Source organism: Oncorhynchus mykiss, chromosome 15 (assembly GCF_057628025.1).
Source record: "Oncorhynchus mykiss isolate SJ-2025 chromosome 15, ASM5762802v1, whole genome shotgun sequence".
NCBI classification, from domain to species: Eukaryota; Metazoa; Chordata; class Actinopteri; order Salmoniformes; family Salmonidae; genus Oncorhynchus; species Oncorhynchus mykiss.
The window spans coordinates 38,814,715-38,833,374 of NC_143036.1; the positions used below are offsets into that span (position 1 = coordinate 38,814,715).

The window sequence follows — 18,660 nt, forward strand, 5'->3', positions numbered from 1 at the left end:
ACAAAAAAAAGACAACAAAAATGTTTTTTTTCCCTTTGTATTATCTTTTACCAGATCTAATGTGTTATATTCAACTACATTCCTTTCACAGTTCCACAACATTCAAAGTGTTTCCTTTCAAATGGTACCAAGAATATGCATGTCCTTGCTTCAGGGCCTGAGCTAGGCAGTTAGATTTGGGTATATCATTTTAGGCGAAAATGTTTTAAAAAAGGGTCCGATCCTTAATGCAGTTTTAATTAAGAAAAATAAGTGTTAAGCAAAAAATAGATCACAAAAAAAATGAATAATTAAAGAGCAGCAGTAACTTAACAATAGCAAGGCTATTACCAGGGGTTACCAGTACAGAGTCAATGTGTGGGGGCACCGGTTAGTCAAGGTAAATGAGGTATGTATATGTAGGTAGAGTTAAAGTCACTATGCATAGATAATAAACAGGGAGCAGCAGCAGCGTCAAAAAGAGTTAAAAGTTGGTGCAAATAGTCTGGGTAGCCATTTGATTAGCTGTTCAGGAGTCTTATGGCTTGAGGGTAGAAGCTGTTAAGAAGTCTTTTGGACCTAGACTTGGCGCTCCGGTACCGCTTGTCATGCATAGAGAACTGTCTATGACTAGGATGGCAGGAAGCTTGGCCCCAGTGATGTACTGGGCCGTACGCACTACCCTCTGTAGTACCTTGCGGTTGGAGGCCGAGCATTTGCCATACCAGGCAGTGATGCAACCATGCTCTCAATGGTGCAGCTGTAGAAATCTTTGAGGATCTGAGGACCCATGCCAAATATTTTCAGTCTCCTGAGGGTGAATAGGCTTTGTTGTGCCCTCTTTACGACTGTCTTGGTGTGTTTGTACCATGATAGTTTGTTGGTGATGTGGACACCAAGGAACTTGAATGAGAATGGGGGCGTGCTCGGTCCTCTTTTTCCTGTAGTCCACAATCATCTTCTTTGTCTTGATCACCTTGAGGGAGAGGTTGTTGTCCTGGCACCACACGGCCAGGCCTCTGACCTCCTTCCTATAGGCTGTCTCATCGTTGTCGGTGATCAGGCCTACCACTGTTGTGTTATCAGCAAACTTAATGATGGTGTTGGATTTGTGCCTGGCCATGCAGTCATGAGTGAACAGGGAGTTCAGGAGGGGACTGAGCACGCACCCCTGAGGGGCCTCTGTGTTGAGGATCAGTGTGGCGGATGTGTTGTTACCTACCCTTACCACCTGGGGGCGGCCCGTCAGGAAGTACAGTTGCAGAGGGAGGTGTTTAGTCCCAGGGACCTTAGCTTAGTGATGAGAAAAATCACAAGAGCTCTGAGAATCCTCCCACTGGAAAGGGCGAGAGGAGGTGTGTGTGAGAGGACGAGGGGAGGAGGGGCGAGAGGAAGAGGGAAAGAAAAGAGGACAAAAACACACACAGACACACCCTGCCACCTGTAAGTTGACTGGATGTGTGTGCATGCATTTCTCGGTTCACATTAATGGGGGTCTCAAGTCCTCACAGTAATGGGGGTCTCAAACCCCCCCGCTAATGATCAAAATCCAGAAAAGAGACGTTAAATTCTACAACTACCTAATGGGAAGCGTTTCCCAAACCTTCCATAATAAAGCCATCACCTACAGAGAGATGTACCTGGAGAAGAGTCCCCTAAGAATGCTGGTCCTGGGGCTCTGTTCACAAACCTAAAGGGACCCCACAAAGCCCCATGACAGCAACACAATTAGAACCAAACAAATCATGAGAAAACAAAAAGATAAGTACATGACACATTGGAAAGAATTAACAAAAAAAACTGAGCAAACTAGAATGCTATTTGACCCTAAACAGAGAATACACAGTGGCAGAATACCTGACCACTGTGACTGACCCAAAATGAAGGAAAAGTTTGACTATGTACAGACTCGGTGAGCATAGCCTTGCTATTGAGAAAGGCTGCCGTAGGCAGACCTGGCTCTCAAGAGAAGACAGGCTATGTGCACACTGCCCACAAAATGAAGTGGAGACTGAGCTGCGCTTCCTAACCTCCTGTCAAATGTGTGACCATATTAGAGACACATATTTCACTCAGATTACACAGACCCACAAAGAATTTGAAAACAAATCGAGATGTGTGACATGTTGCCACAAGAAAAGGGCAACCAGTGAAGAACAAACACCATTGTAAATACAACCCATATTTATGTTGATTTATTTTCCATTTTGTACTTTAACTATTTGCACATATGACATTTGAAATGTCTTTATTCTTTTGTGAGTATAATATGTACTGTTATTTCTTTAATCGTTCATTTCACTTTTGTTTATTATCTGTTTGATTTGCTTTGGCAACGTAAGCATATCTATCCCATGCCATGCCAATAAAGCCCTTACATCGAAAATGAATTTGAACTGAAAGAGAGAACGAGATAGAGAGAGAACCAACCGTACATTTACAGGCCCTTTTATTGTTTTATTAAAAGGTTTAGCTCATAACTCACTAGGGAGTAAAGATGAGGCATGTTTGACAACATACTATACACTACCTTGATGCTTCTACTCTAGAATCACACTTTCCATTCTCTCTCTCTTCATCTGTCTGTGTGAGAGGAAGAAAAAACCTGATGGGCTACTTTGTGGATTGTGGCTGAGCGTACTTCATTTGTAACTCCATAGCCGGTGGGCCCACACTGGGGTGTATTTAGAGAGGCCTGATGTGGAGCACTGAGTTTACAGTTCCCGCATCCCTGAGAACCGATTACGTTATTTCAAACGCAAATAAAAACCTGCTATAACTGACACACAAATCTTGTTCAATTAATGGTTGTCTTTTAAGGATTTAATGTGACACCAGAGGTTTCCACAACATTATCTGGTTAGGAGAATATCTTACTTGTGCTGGTTCTGTCTCTTCGACATGATACGTCTCTTGGACAGTGCCGTCGGAAAGAGCTTAGTGCTGGATGAGATTATGAAATGTAAGAATTTAATGCAATGCTGGTATACTACAGCTTCAAATATGTCAGGTTTGTCTATCCTAATGACAGTTTCACAATTTCATACAATGACAATACAGTGCCTTGAAAAAGTATTCGGCCCCCTTGAACTTTGCAACCTTTTGCCACATTTCAGGCTTCAAACATAAAGATATAAAACTGTATTTTTTTGTGAAGAATCAACAACAAGTGGGACACAATCATGAAGTGGAACGACATTTATTGGATATTTCAAACTTTTTTAACAAATCAAAAACTGAAAAATTGGGCGTGCAAAATTATTCAGCCCCCTTAAGTTAATACTTTGTAGTGCCACCTTTTGCTGCGATTACAGCTGTAAGTCGCTTGGGGTATGTTTCTATCAGTTTTGCACATCGAGAGACTGAATTTTTTTCTCATTCCTCCTTGCAAAACAGCTTGAGCTCAGTGAGGTTGGATGGAGAGCATTTGTGAACAGCAGTTTTCAGTTCTTTCCACAGATTCTCGATTGGATTCAGGTCTGGACTTTGACTTGGCCATTCTAACACCTGGATATGTTTATTTTTGAACCATTCCATTGTAGATTTTGCTTTATGTTTTGGATCATTGTCTTGTTGGAAGACAAATCTCCGTCCCAGTCTCAGGTCTTTTGCAGACTCCATCAGGTTTTCTTCCAGAATGGTCCTGTATTTGGCTCCATCCATCTTCCCATCAATTTTAACCATCTTCCCTGTCCCTGCTGAAGAAAAGCAGTCCCAAACCATGATGCTGCCACCACCATGTTTGACAGTGGGGATGGTGTGTTCAGCTGTGTTGCTTTTACGCCAAACATAACGTTTTGCATCGTTGCCAAAAAGTTCAATTTTGGTTTCATCTGACCAGAGCACCTTCTTCCACATGTTTAGTGTGTCTCCCAGGTGGCTTGTGGCAAACTTTAAAATACACTTTTTATGGATATCTTTAATAAATGGCTTTCTTCTTGCCACTCTTCCATAAAGGCCAGATTTGTGCAATATACGACTGATTGTTGTCCTATGGACAGAGTCTCCCACCCCAGCTGTAGATCTCTGCAGTTCATCCAGAGTGATCATGGGCCTCTTGGCTGCATCTCTGATCAGTCTTCTCCTTGTATGAGCTGAAAGTTTAGAGGGACGGCCAGGTCTTGGTAGATTTGCAGCGGTCTGATACTCCTTCCATTTCAATATTATCGCTTGCACAGTGCTCCTTGGGATGTTTAAAGCTTGGGAAATCTTTTTGTATCCAAATCCGGCTTTAAACTTATTCACAACAGTATCTCGGACCTGCCTGGTGTGTTCCTTGTTCTTCATGATGCTCTCTGCGCTTTTAACGGACCTCTGAGACTATCACAGTGCAGGTGCATTTATACGGAGACTTGATTACACACAAGTGGATTGTATTTATCATCATTAGTCATTTCGGTCAACATTGGATCATTCAGAGATCCTCACTGAACTTCTGTAGAGAGTTTGCTGCCCTGAAAGTAAAGGGGCTGAATAATTTTGCACGCCCAATTTTTCAGTTTTTGATTTGTTAAAAAAGTTTGAAATATCCAATAAATGTCGTTCCACTTCATGATTGTGTCCCACTTGTTGTTGATTCTTCACAAAAAAAGACAGTTTTATATCTTTATGTTTGAAGCCTGAAATGTGGCAAAAGGTTGCAAAGTTCAAGGGGGCCGAATACTTTCGCAAGGCACTGTATTTGTCAGTATGCATTCACCTCTGTGTCTTAAACACTTTGAGACAAAGATAATTAAGGTGAGACAAAGAAGCTACCTGACATTTAATGTTCATCACTTGTACATCTCTAGCACTGTGACTGTGGAGTGGCAGTCAGTGGCTGCCTATGACCTGTGTGTGTGTGTGTGTGTGTGTGTGTGTGTTTATTATCTACTTTTGTTTATTATCTGCTTTGGCAATGTTAACATGTGTTTCCCATGCCAATAAAGCCATTTAATTGAATTTAATAGAAAATAATAGAGAGAGCAAGAGAGAGAGCGAGAGAGAGCGAGCGAGCAAGAGAGAGAGAGAGAGAGAGAGAGAGAGAGAGCGAGAGAGAGTGAGAGCGAGAGAAATGCTCTCTGGGCCCACCCGGTGGCCAGTCTGGGGAATGACCGCCTCTCATTTGGTGAGTCTATGGCTGCAGTCGTCACCTGCTGAGCCAGCTAACACACATACACACACACGCACTAGAGGTCTGGACTTGAGGGTCTGTGGCTACAGCCGTCACCTGCTGAGACTGCTCTAGACAGTACAATAGGGCAGGCAGGGGTTGAAGTGTCATTTTATGTTAGGCAATCAATTAAACCTCCATTACTGAAATCCAAACCCAAAATGAATTTAACCAAGAGCCTGGTCTAGTATAGCAGGTCAAATACATACACTCTACACAACAACTTAATTAGGTTCCATTTCGAGCTCTGAGCAACGACGTGGTTGAAAAAGGATACTTCTTAAAAACACCACACAAGTGCTTGGAATCGTTTTGCACCGCCGTCGTCTGCTCGGGCACTCCTAGACACGTTGATAAAACATCTCTGGCTTTTATCATGATATCTAATCATCCCTGCCTGAGGTTTCTCACAGAATTTACGAGGAAGCGTCAATTTAAAAAAGCTGTAATTTGACAAATTTACTGGGGGGGCTGATAGTTGTGTCCCATAAAGAAATACTGAGATGGACGCTTGCCACGACCTAGGGAGGGAGGGAGAGAGGGAGAAGGAAAGGGAAACAAAGTTGTCCTGCAACTCTCTCTTAATTGAGTTCAATTCAAAGGGGCTTCATTGGCATGGGAAACATACATTTACATTGCCAAAGCAAGTGAAATAAACAATCAGAATTGAACAGTAAACATTACACACACAAGAGTTTCAAAATAATAGAGATTTCAAATGTTATATTATTGGCTATGTACAGTGGTATACAAGTAAGAGGGAGAAAAATAAATACAAATAAATATGATTGTGTTTACAATGGTGTTTGTGCTCCACTGGTTGCCCTTTTTGTATAGCAACAGGTCACACATATCGCTGCTGTGATGGCACACTGTGGTATTTCACCTAATATAAATGGGCGTTTATCTGAACTGTATTTGATTTAAAATTATGTGTAATCTGAGGAAAATATACAGTTGAACTCAGTTTACATACACTTAGGTTGGAGTGATTAAAAACGTGTTTTTTAACCATTCCACACATTTCTTGTTAACAAACTACAGTTTTGGCAAGTCGGTTAGAACATCTACTTTGTGCATGACACAAGTAATTTTTTCAACAATTGTTTACAGACAGATTATTTCACTTATAATTCACTGTATCACAATTCCAGTGGGTCAGAAGTTTACATACACTAAGTTGACTGTGCCTTTAAACAGCTTGGAAAATTCTAGAAAATGGTGGCATGGCTTTAGAAGCTTCTGATAGGCTAATTGACATCATTTGAGTCAATTGGAGGTGTACCTGTGGATGTATTTCAAGGCCTACCTTCAAACTCAGTGCCTCTTTGCTTGACATCATCGGAAAATCAAAAGAAATCAGCCAAAACCTCAGAAGAAAAAGTAGACCTCCATAAGTCTGGTTCATCCATGGGGGCAATTTCCAAAGGCTTGAAGGTACCATGTTCATCTGTACAAACAATAGTACACAAGTATAAACACCATGGGACCACACAGCCATCATGCTGCTCAGGAAGAAGAAGCGTTCTGTCTCCTAGAGATGAACGTACTTTGGTGCTAAAAGTGCAAATCAATCCCAGAACAACAGCAAAGGACCTTGTGAAGATGCTGGAGGAAACAGGTACAAAAGTATCTATATCCACAGTAAAATGAGTCCAATATCGACATAACCTGAAAGGCTACTCTTCAAGGAAGAAGCCACAGCTCCAAAACAGCAATAAAAACCCAGACTACGGTTTGGAACTGCACATGGGGACAAATATCGTACTTTTTGGAGAAATGTCCTCTGGTGTGATGAAACAAAAATAGAACTGTTTGGCCATAATGACCATCGTTATGTTTGGAGGAAAAAGGGGGAAGCTTGCAAGCCGAAGAACACCATCCCAACAGTGAAGTACGGGGGTGGCAGCATCATGTTGTTCCCATTCTTCCCCAAACTTGAAACCCACATCTTCTTGAACTGCACTGTTGGTTATTATCTTGTAAGTAAGCATTTCACGGTAAAGTCTACACTTGTTGTATTCGGCGCATGTGACAAATAAAGTTTGATTTGACATAGGTGGCATGTTTGGGGAAGAACATTTTCACCATAAAAATGCACCTTTATAATAAAGCATTACATGCATAATCACATTTGCGGTGACTTTTGAGAATGTTCCCCCCCCCCCCCCCCCCGCTAATTGATTGCATTTTGGAACATTCACGTTTAAAGCCTACTGCGGTAGGGCTCTACACCAGTTGTAAAGCAAATGAATGTGCTTAACTTTAAGAAGTTATTTGGCCACTTTAGTATTGATAAAAACCTTATCAAAACATATAGGCCTATGGACATGAGGTGTGTGACTATGATTTGAAAAAGTTGCCAAAAAAAGGCAAGCGCTGTTTTACAAGTGTCAATATACTGTATCATTCACAGGTGATAGACTAATACTGTTCTTAATTTAATCTTGTCTTTACATATAGTAGATCATATATGTGTGAAATTAGTTTTGATTTAGAATGGACCATTATCATGCACCTGTCTCTATGCACTTAAATAGCCAATGGAGGATGCTTTTCCCGTCGTTCATTTTCATGCCAGCCAGGTAGGCTATACTCCTGTTGTAAAGGCAAGTAATGTGCTTAATATTAGGAAAGTTGAGAAATAAATATAGTAGGCCTTAGTCTATAGAAAGCTGATGTGATCCTCCTCCTTTTAAGAGGCCATAACTCTGTTATCTCATGCATTTGCATAGCCTATAGAAATGTTATGCAACATGAGCTCTTATGAAGTGTTTGATTTGATTTTCGATCACATTTGCATTGATGTCAGAGTGATTAGAGGGACAATAGAGTGCTGAGTACCAGGCACTTAGCATGTTTGGTAGGCTACAAATGACAATCAGCAGCATCAGAGCTTGAAAAAGCGTATTTAACCGTGACTAAACTATTAAAATATTGTCTGTGGGTATAACAGTACTGATTTGGCAGGCGAAACCCCAAGGACAATCCATCCAGGACTGTTCAATGCTTTTCTATGGGAAAGTCTAATAATTAGGACCCAGATTGCAGTTCCTATGGCTTCCACTAGATGTCAACAGTCTTTAGAAATTGTTTCATGCTTGTTTTTTGAAAAATGTATTCGTATTCTTTCGAAGTATCCCTCAGAAGAAGTCTTTTGGCGCGGGTGAATGAGTGTGTGCTCCTCGTTCTTTTTCTCCGGTATTGAATACCGTATATTCCGTCTTAAATTTGATTGATTATTTACCTATTAGGGTACATGAGGCTGGATTAGAAACGTTGTTTCAATTGTTTGGACGAAGTTTACAGGTAACTTTTTAGATTCCTTTGTAGGTATGTTGGGCGAGTTGGAACAGGTGGATTTCTGAATCAAACATGCCATATAAACGGACATTTTTGGGATATAAAGAAGGACTTTATCAAACAAAACGAACATTCATTGTGTAACTGGGACCCTTTGGATTGCAAAAAGATGAAGATCTTCAAAGGTAAGTGATTTATTTTATTGCTATTTCTGAGTTTTGTGACACCTGTTCAGGTTATGAATTTATGTTAATGCAGGAAGTATGCGGGGCTCTGTCCTCAGACAATCAAATGCTATGCTTTTGCCGTAAAGCCTATTGTAAATCGGACAAAGCGGTTCGATTACCAATATTCTAAGCTGAAGAATGGTGTATAACACTTGTATTTTCACAAATGTTTAATATTACTACTTTTGTATTTTGAATTTCGAGCTCTGCAATTTCACCGGATGTTGGCCAGGTGGGACGCTACCGTCCACCTGCCCCAAAGAGGATATGGCAAGAACAACTCAAATAAGCAAAGAGAAATGACAGTCCATCATTACTACATGAAGGTCAGTCAATACGGAACATTTCAAGAACTTTGAAAGTTTCTTCCAGTGCATTTGCAGCAACCATCAAGAGCTATGATGAAACTGGCTCTCATGTGGACCGCCACAGGAAAGGAAGACCCAGAGTTACCGCTGCTGCAGAGGATAAGTTCATTAGCGTTCAGATGAGAGAGGATAAGTTCATTAGAGTTCAGCCTTGAGGGCCAAATAAATGCAACATAGAGTTCAAGTACAGACACATCTCAACATCAACTGTTCAGAGGATACTGCGTGAATCAGGCCTTCATGTTCGAATTTCTGCAAAGAAACCACTACTAAAGGACACCAATAAGAAGAAGAGACTTGCTTGGGTCAAGAAACACGAGCAATGGACATTAAACCGATGGAAATCTGTCCTTTGGTCTGATGAGTCCAATTTTGAGATTTTTGTTTCGAACTGCCGTGTCTTTGTGAGACGCAGAATAGGTGAACCAATGATCTCCGCATGTGTGGTTCCCACCATGAAGCATGGAGGACGAGGTGTCATGGTGTGTGGGTGCTTTGCTGTCTGTGATTTATTTAGAATTCAAGGCACACTTAACCAGCATGACTACCACAGCGGTCTGCAGCGATACGCCATCCCATCTAGTTTGCGCTTAGTGGGACTATCATATGTTTTTCAACAGGACAATGACCCAACACCTCCAGGCGGTGTAAGGGCTATTTTACCAAGAATGAGAGTGATGGAGGGCTGCATCAGATGACCTGGCCTTCACAATCACCAACCTCAACCCAATTGAGATGGTTTGGACGAGTTGGACCGCAGAGTGAAGGAAAAGGAAGTGTTCAGCATATGTGGGAACTCCTTCAAGACTGTTGGAAAAGCATTCCAGGTGAAGAAGGTTGAGAGAATGCCAAGAGTGTGCAAAGCTGTCACCAAGGAAAAGAGTGGCTTCTTTTTAGAATCTAAATTAAAATATATTGGTTACTTGTTGGTTACTACATTATTCCATATGTGTTATTTCATAGTTTTGATGTATTCACTATTATTCTACAATGTAGAAAATAGTAAAAATAAAGAAAAATCTTTGAATGAGTAGGTGTGTCCAAACGTTTGACTGGTACTATATGGCTGTGTGCTCTTTACAAGGATAGGAATACTCCATAGCACTTTTATTACAATAAACAGAAACACACCATTAAACCATCACTGTCCCTCCTCCTCTACTTACAGTACTAAGCCAGACTGGATCAGTGGTTTATACAGGTGTGTGTGTAGTTAACAATGAGCGTGGTTTTCAGCGTTGTGATGATCGGAGCAGCGGTACTAACGGCCATTCAAAAGGAAAAAAAAACATTACTGGCAGCCATGTGTGCACTCTGTCTTCGCACACACGCAAGCGCATGCACAGTGGAGCACACACACACAGTGGAGCACGCACGCACGTCCACACACACACACACACACACACACACACACACACACACACACACACACTGGACTTTTGCGGACAGGACGACAGGTTAATAAATTGAGGGGCCGCGTGCCACAGGTGATGGTGTGACACCTCCCCCCTCTCTCTCTCTCTCTCTCTCTCTCTCTCTCACACACTCTTGTATCCTGTATTTATGCTCCACGACTCATTTCTCCTCTTTCATCTGTCGTTTCGTCTCCTGTCCTCTGCCCTGACGTTCTCATCCATCTTCCATTTCTGCCATATCTCACTCTCCCTCCTTCCTTTTGCCCTCTGACAATGATCACTCTCTCCCTGGGGCCATGGGAGCTGGATGTATAGGAGGGAATGGTGGAGGAGGGGGTTGAGGGGGGAGTAGGATCTAAGGGTGCAGTGTTATTGGAACAGGCGAGTCATTTGGTTCTGAGAATGAGAAGAGCCTGGTAGCTACATGGAGCGAGGTCAGAGTTCATGGGGAGGAGAAAGTACAACAGTGAAACCAGATCTGATTCCCAGCAGGCGACTCAGCGGGGGAGTAGTGATAGGGTCTTTGTGTGTGTAAACAGGGGCAAGGAGTAGTTAGCTACTTACGTCAGTGGCTAGGGACCCTGCGCTGTCCAGGACGGGGGCAGGACTGCGATGCTCATAGTGCTGCAGCCTCTCGTGGATCTGAAGGAGAGACAGAAACAAAGGAGAGATTGAGAGAAAGAAAAGATAGATTGTGGTGGTGAGAGAGGGTTTGGAGGGTCAGCGGGGAGGCTGGGCTAAGCAAACACACACAGGGCAGAGGGCAGGCTAGGGTCCCAGTTGAGGTAGCTGGTGTCTGCGCACACACACACACACAACACACACACACACACACTCACACTAGAAACACACAAACTAGAAACACACTATCAGAGGGCTACCGGAGCACATCAGACTGCTTTAGTACTGTTCAGTTCATTCTCCAAATGTACAATCAATCCCCTTCTCATCCACCCACTGGATTTGCTCTAGTGGGTATGGATTACTAAACATTTCAACAGCTTCACAACATACTTCATTATCAATATCAGCACTGCAACATCAGAACCCAGTTTTAGTCCTAGGACAGGAAAGTAAACTGGGGGGAAAAAAACATGTTTTAACACTTTACACAGACAGACACACATCTCTCGCTGCTAAATCAAATCAAATCAAATTTTATTTGTCACATACACATGGTTAGCAGATGTTAATGCGAGTGTAGCGAAATGCTTGTGCTTCTAGTTCCGACAATGCAGTAATAACCAACAAGTAATCAAACTAACAATTCCAAAACTACTGTCTTGTACACAGTGTAAGGGGATAAAGAATATGTACATAAGGATATATGAATGAGTGATGGTACAGAGCAGCATAGGCAAGATACAGTAGATGGTATCGAGTACAGTATATACATATGAGATGAGTATGTAAACAAAGTGGCATAGTTAAAGCGGCTAGTGATACATGTATTACATAAGGATACAGTCGATGATATAGAGTACAGTATATACGTATGCCTATGAGATGAATAATGTAGGGTAAGTAACATTATATAAGGTAGCATTGTTTAAAGTGGCTAGTGATATATTTACATCATTTCCCATCAATTCCCATTATTAAAGTGGCTGGAGTTGAGTCAGTGTCAGTGTGTTGGCAGCAGCCACTCAATGTTAGTAGCGGCTGTTTAACAGTCTGATGGCCTTGAGATAGAAGCTGTTTTTCAGTCTCTCGGTCCCAGCTTTGATGCACCTGTACTGACCTCGCCTTCTGGATGATAGCGGGGTGAACAGGCAGTGGCTCGGGTGGTTGATATCCTTGATGATCTTTATGGCCTTCCTGTGACATCGGGTGGTGTAGGTGTCCTGGAGGGCAGGTAGTTTGCCCCCGGTGATGCGTTGTACAGACCTCACCACCCTCTGGAGAGCCTTACGGTTGATGGCGGTGCAGTTGCCGTACCAGGCGGTGATACAGCCCGCCAGGATGCTCTCGATTGTGCATCTGTAGAAGTTTGTGAGTGCTTTTGGTGACAAGCCGAATTTCTTCAGCCTCCTGAGGTTGAAGAGGCGCTGCTGCGCCTTCTTCACAATGCTGTCTGTGTGAGTGGACCAATTCAGTTTGTCTGTGATGTGTATGCCGAGGAACTTAAAACTTGCTACCCTCTCCACTACTGTTCCATCGATGTGGATATGGGGGTGTTCCCTCTGCTGTTTCCTGAAGTCCACAATCATCTCCTTAGTTTTGTTGACGTTGAGTGTGAGGTTATTTTCCTGACACCACACTCCGAGGGCCCTCACCTCCTCCCTGTAGGCCGTCTCGTCGTTGTTGGTAATCAAGCCTACCACTGTTGTGTCGTCCGCAAACTTGATGATTGAGTTGGAGGCGTGCGTGGCCACGCAGTCGTGGGTGAACAGGGAGTACAGGAGAGGGCTCAGAACGCACCCTTGTGGGGCCCCAGTGTTGAGGATCAGCGGGGAGGAGATGTTGTTGCCTACCCTCACCACCTGGGGGCGGCCCGTCAGGAAGTCCAGTACCCAGTTGCACAGGGCGGGGTCGAGACCCAGGGTCTCGAGCTTGATGACGAGCTTGGAGGGTACTATGGTGTTGAATGCCGAGCTGTAGTCAATGAACAGCATTCTCACATAGGTATTCCTCTTGTCCAGATGGGTTAGGGCGGTGTGCAGTGTGGTTGAGATTGCATCGTCTGTGGACCTATTTGGGCGGTAAGCAAATTGGAGTGGGTCTAGGGTGTCAGGTAGGGTGGAGGTGATATGGTCCTTGACTAGTCTCTCAAAGCACTTCATGATGACGGAAGTGAGTGCTACGGGGCGGTAGTCGTTTAGCTCAGTTACCTTAGCTTTCTTGGGAACAGGAACAATGGTGGCCCTCTTGAAGCATGTGGGAACAGCAGACTGGTATAGGGATTGATTGAATATGTCCGTAAACACACCGGCCAGCTGGTCTGCGCATGCTCTGAGGGCGAGGCTGGGGATGCCGTCTGGGCCTGCAGCCTTGCGAGGGTTAACACGTTTAAATGTCTTACTCACCTCGGCTGCAGTGAAGGAGAGACCGCATGTTTTCGTTGCAGGCCGTGTCAGTGGCACTGTATTGTCCTCAAAGCGGGCAAAAAAAGTTATTTAGTCTGCCTGGGAGCAGGACATCCTGGTCCGTGACTGGGCTGGATTTCTTCCTGTAGTCCGTGATTGACTGTAGACCCTGCCACATGCCTCTTGTGTCTGAGCCGTTGAATTGAGATTCTACTTTGTCTCTGTACTGACGCTTAGCTTGTTTGATAGCCTTGCGGAGGGAATAGCTGCACTGTTTGTATTCGGTCATGTTACCAGACACCTTGCCCTGATTAAAAGCAGTGGTTCGCGCTTTCAGTTTCACGCGAATGCTGCCATCAATCCACGGTTTCTGGTTAGGGAATGTTTTAATCGTTGCTATGGGAACGACATCTTCAACGCACGTTCTAATGAACTCACACACAGAATCAGCGTAATCGTCAATGTTGTTGTCTGACGCAATACGAAACATGTCCCAGTCCACGTGGTGGAAGCAGTGTGGAGTCAGCTTGGTCGGACCAGCGTTGGACAGACCTCAGCGTGGGAGCCTCTTGTTTTAGTTTCTGTCTGTAGGCAGGGATCAACAAAATGGTCAGCTTTTCCGAAAGGGGGGCGGGGCAGGGCCTTATATGCGTCGCGGAAGTTAGAGTAACAATGATCCAAGGTCTTTCCACCCCTGGTTGCGCAATCGATATGCTGATAAAATTTAGGGAGTCTTGTTTTCAGATTAGCCTTGTTAAAATCCCCAGCTACAATGAATGCAGCCTCCGGATGAATGGTTTCCAGTTTGCAAAGAGTTAAATAAAGTTCGTTCAGAGCCATCGATGTGTCTGCTTGGGGGGGGGGTATATACGGCTGTGATTATAATCGAAGAGAATTCTCTTGGTAGATAATGCGGTCTACATTTGATTGTGAGGAATTCTAAATCAGGTGAACAGAAGGATTTGAGTTCCTGTATGTTTCTTTCATCACACGCCCCCGCCCCTCTTCTTACCAGAAAGATGTTTGTTTCTGTCTGCGCGATGCGTGGAGAAACCCGTTGGCTGCACCGCTTCGGATAGAGTCTCCAGTGAGCCACGTTTCCGTGAAGCAAAGAACGTTACAGTCTCTGATGTCCCTCTGGAATGCTACCCTTGCTCGGATTTCATCAACCTTGTTGTCAAGAGACTGGACATTGGCAAGAAGAATGCTAGGGAGTGGTGCACGGTGTGCCCGTCTCCGGAGTCTGACCAGAAGACCATCTCGTTTCCCTCTTTTTCTGAGTTTTTTTTTTTTTGGGGTCGCTGCATGGAATCCAATCCGTTGTCCTGTTTGTAAGGCAGAACACAGGATCCGCGTCACGAAAAACATATTCTTGGTAGTACTGATGGTGAGTTGATGCTGATCTTATATTCAGTAGTTCTTCTCGACTGTATGTAATGAAACCTAAGATGACCTGGGGTACTAATGTAAGAAATAACACGTAAAAAAACAAAAAACTGCATAGTTTCCTAGGAACGCGAAGCGAGGCGGCCATCTCTGTCGGCGCCGGAAGTAGACAAGGGCGCCGGAAGTAGAGAGAAAGAGCCAAAGATGAAGAAGGGGAGAGAGAGAGAGGTGGAGAGAGAGAGAGAGAGAGAGGGTGGCGCGATCAAGAGATGGGGAGAAAGAGAGAGCGAGTTAGAGAGAGAGAGAGAGAGAGATAGGAATAGAGGGAGCGAGAGGAACAGAGGGAGAGAGAGGCTGATTTGATCAGATCTGTCAGTGACATCAACCCAGCTGTCATGTGTGATGTACGACCTGCTGTCGAAGAATGCGACGACAACACAGGATGTTGTCAGGGCCAATCAATTATCGGAGAGGTAGAACCACTCCCCTACTGCTTCTCGCTCCATCCCTCTATCCCAGGACGAGAGTGTGGAGCTGGGCCAAGGGTTGAGTGACAGCTGGGCCCAGGCCATGGATCCTCGATTATTCCTGGATGTCCCTGCAGCCAACCGACATTCCAGCACGACGAGGCTGGGGGAGTAGGCCCTCTGGCTTGGGTGACAGTGACAGAAGAAACCTGGCTTGGAGATCATGAAGCCTGATGGGCCTACGCAGCACGGCACTCACGCTCTCTGTCTCTCGCTCTCTGTCTCTCGCTCTCTGTCTCTCGCTCTCTGTCTCACGCTCTCTGTCTCACGCTCTCTCGTTCTTTCTCTCCCCCTCGCTTGCCTCCTCCTTCTAGCTCTCTGCAGACATGGAGCACTGACAAACCACAACCAGAGAATCCCTCACTAGGAGGAGGAGAATAATGAGATGAGGATGAGAGAGTTTGTTTTCTGACACGTTGTTAACAACTACAGTTGCTGTGTTATTAAAACATCTGTTTCTCTCTCTCCCTAGCTTTTTTTCATTTCTGTCACCGACCAGGGTAAAAAATGTAGGGGATTTTATTTGAACAAAACATAATGTTGTTTGTCATTTTAGTCATTTAGCAGTCGCTCTTATTCAGAGCAACTTACAGGAGCAATTAGGGTTGAGTGCCTTGCTCAAGGGCACAGACAGATTTTTCACCTTGTCGGCGCGGGATTCAAAGCACTCTTAACCGCTAGGTTACCTGCAGAGCATTACAGATCGACTATGGTGTTTTTTTATAGAAGGGAATTAGGTTGCAACATAGCTAAACTAGAAGAACTCTTCATATATTGAAAAGGATGTAATATAGGATGAGGAGAAGTGCACAGATCAGGTTGCAAAGCTACCAGTAGTTTACCAAAGTTACCGGAATCTTCAGTAATTTTTGGTAATTAACAGAAAATCTATGGCAATCTATCGTAACTTTGGAAATTTATACTTGAATTACAAAAAAAACAAAACATGAATAGTATTAATTTTGCGGTATATCTGTTTCCTTTTGGCCATGAGTTTTTTCTAAAAATACCTACTGTATGATTCAAGAGAAAATTGCCTAATAAATGAAAAGGGCAATCAACAGACCCACAAGTAACTGCTGCCCCTCATGATACATTAAGATTTTTTGTGGCCCCCACCCCCATTAAAGTTGCCCATCCTTGCCCTATATAGTGAACTACTTTCGACCAGGCCAATAGGGTTCTCGTCAGTAGTAGTGCACTATATAGGGAATAGGGTGCCATTTGGGACTCACCCTCAGACTAAGGCTTGGGACAGGGATGCCTCTACGGCAGACAGAGGCTTGATAGCCCAGAGAATCAAACAGATCTGAAGGCATGGATTTAAAGATCAACATTACACAGGTTTGACACACTTTCTGATTTAAGATATAACTGTGCTCTTATGTAGAATACTGATAACCGGTATGAATCACATTGCAGACAGAGGACTAGGCGCTGTTCTACAGTAGCCTAATCTCTTCAACCTACAGGGTTCATGATCCTCACCCCACAGCCCATAAAAGGGCACAGGAGAAGATCTAGTTACTTCATCTGTCCTGCTGCACATCCATCTATCGCTCTGAAAAACAAGGTGAAAGAATGTCACTGTCTTGTGCCTTCCAGCATTCCAGAATGAGAATCACATCTGCTTAGCTAGTTCCACCGACTCCGAGTTACCAGGAACCGGTCTGTTGCTTCGTTACTGTGGAATTTCGCTGCTAAAATGTGAGATCCAATGGCAATGCTTTTTATTTACAACTACAGGACCGCATCCAAACGGCGCCTCGGTCCGTGAGTGGAGCAGAGGACAGGAATGCATCTGTCCGCCTGCCGATCGGGCCCAGGTCAGAGCCAGCGCCGTCACGTATTTTAAAGTCATTACGAGCTGCTTTTACATATCATAGCTGCATTCTTCAGGCCCCCAGCGATACACTGCTAGTGCTCCTGGCAGGCAGAAAGTATGTGTGTGTGTGTGTGTGTGTGTGTGTGTGTGTGTGTGTGTGTGTGTGTGTGTGTGTGGGGCGGTGGAAAAACCTCAGGTAGTGTGTAACAGCCAGGCAACGTCAGGTCAGGGGCTAAGCTAAACCCAGAGTAGAACTAGAGGCTAGGGATGACTCCCAAATGGCACCCTATGCCTCCCAAATTTCCCCTATATAGGCTAGTGCACTACTTTCGACCAGGGCCCATAGGGCTCTGGTCAAAAGTAGTGCATCACATAGGGAATAGGCCATTGGGGATGTATTCAAAAGGCTAGAGGCAGGAGAATGCAAAGCCACAGGCAGGAATCAAAGGCAAGGATTCTGACTGCAGTGAGGAGAGGACGGAGCAGGATGACAAATACAGAATTTCCTCTTTTAAAAGAGCGGTGGAGTCGCTCACCCGCAAAACGCTGCCTAGATGCTCAGAGCAGAGCGGAGGTCCCTGAAGTGAGGGGCTTACAGGGATGAATGTGTACTTTTACAGGGAGAGGCGCTTCAGAAAACAGGCTACAATGAACCAGTGTGTCCTGATCTCCCAGTGGAGCCCCCAGGCTAGGTTGTGTCCCGTTCCATAAATACCCCACAGGATTAAAATACACACAGCAATACACTAAACATAAACACAAGAATAGGAATAGGAACCCTGAATTGGGGGTGATGTTAATGTTTGAAATAGGAGAACATTTCCAGAAGGGATTTAAGCCACCCTAAGAAGACAACATCAGTCTTCCTTATCTTCAGTAATTAGTATTGGACATCAACCCCTGCTGTGGGTCAAAGTCATGGTTACCAGGTTTAAAGTTTTGTCTGTAACCCTGGCTTCAATGGCAGGGAACCCCTGTGGCATGGCAGTCCAGTACCAACACTCTGAGGAGGGCACAGAGGAGAGGCAGACCACAGGAGAGCACATCCTCCAAAAACACCAAAGGGACAATAACATCCATCTGGCAGAGCAGCAACAGCGAGAGACAGAGAGAGAGAGAGAGAGAGAGAGAGAGAGAGAGAGAGAGAGAGAGAGAGAGAGAGAGAGAGAGAGAGAGAATGAATGATGGAAGGAAAGATGGTTGAAGGGAGAGAGAGAGAGAGAGAGAGAGAGAGAGAGAGAGAGACAGAGACAGAGACAGAGACAGAGACAGAGACAGAGACAGAATGAATGATGGAAGGAGAGATGGTTGAAGGGAGAGAGAGAGAGAGAGAGAGAGAGAGACAGAATGAATGATGGAAGGAGAGATGGTTGAAGGGAGAGAGAGAGAGCGAGAGAGAGAGAGAGAGAGAGAGAGAGAGAGAGAGTCAATTGGCCACAAGAGGTGCTCTTG

The 18,660-nt window shown here is 44.3% G+C and overlaps 1 protein-coding gene and 1 long non-coding RNA gene across 7 annotated transcripts in view; both read right to left on the reverse strand.

The window, feature by feature from the left end:
- The window catches only part of LOC149977452 (uncharacterized), a 1,012,103-nt gene that overhangs the window by 559,137 nt on the left and 434,306 nt on the right, over nt 1-18,660 (reverse strand). The gene's annotated exons all lie outside the window — the stretch shown is intronic.
- Nucleotides 1-18,660, reverse strand: part of LOC110490036 (MAGUK p55 subfamily member 7) — a 268,418-nt gene that overhangs the window by 127,166 nt on the left and 122,592 nt on the right. For all 6 annotated transcript variants that reach the window (XR_016486670.1, XM_036944340.2, XM_036944342.2 and 3 more), the window contains one exon: nt 11,009-11,086. Coding sequence is in view for 5 of the 6 variants with exons in the window: in XM_036944340.2 (XP_036800235.2) it covers nt 11,009-11,086 (78 nt within the window). In the remaining variant the exon portion in view is untranslated. The remainder of the gene's footprint in view (nt 1-11,008; nt 11,087-18,660) is intronic.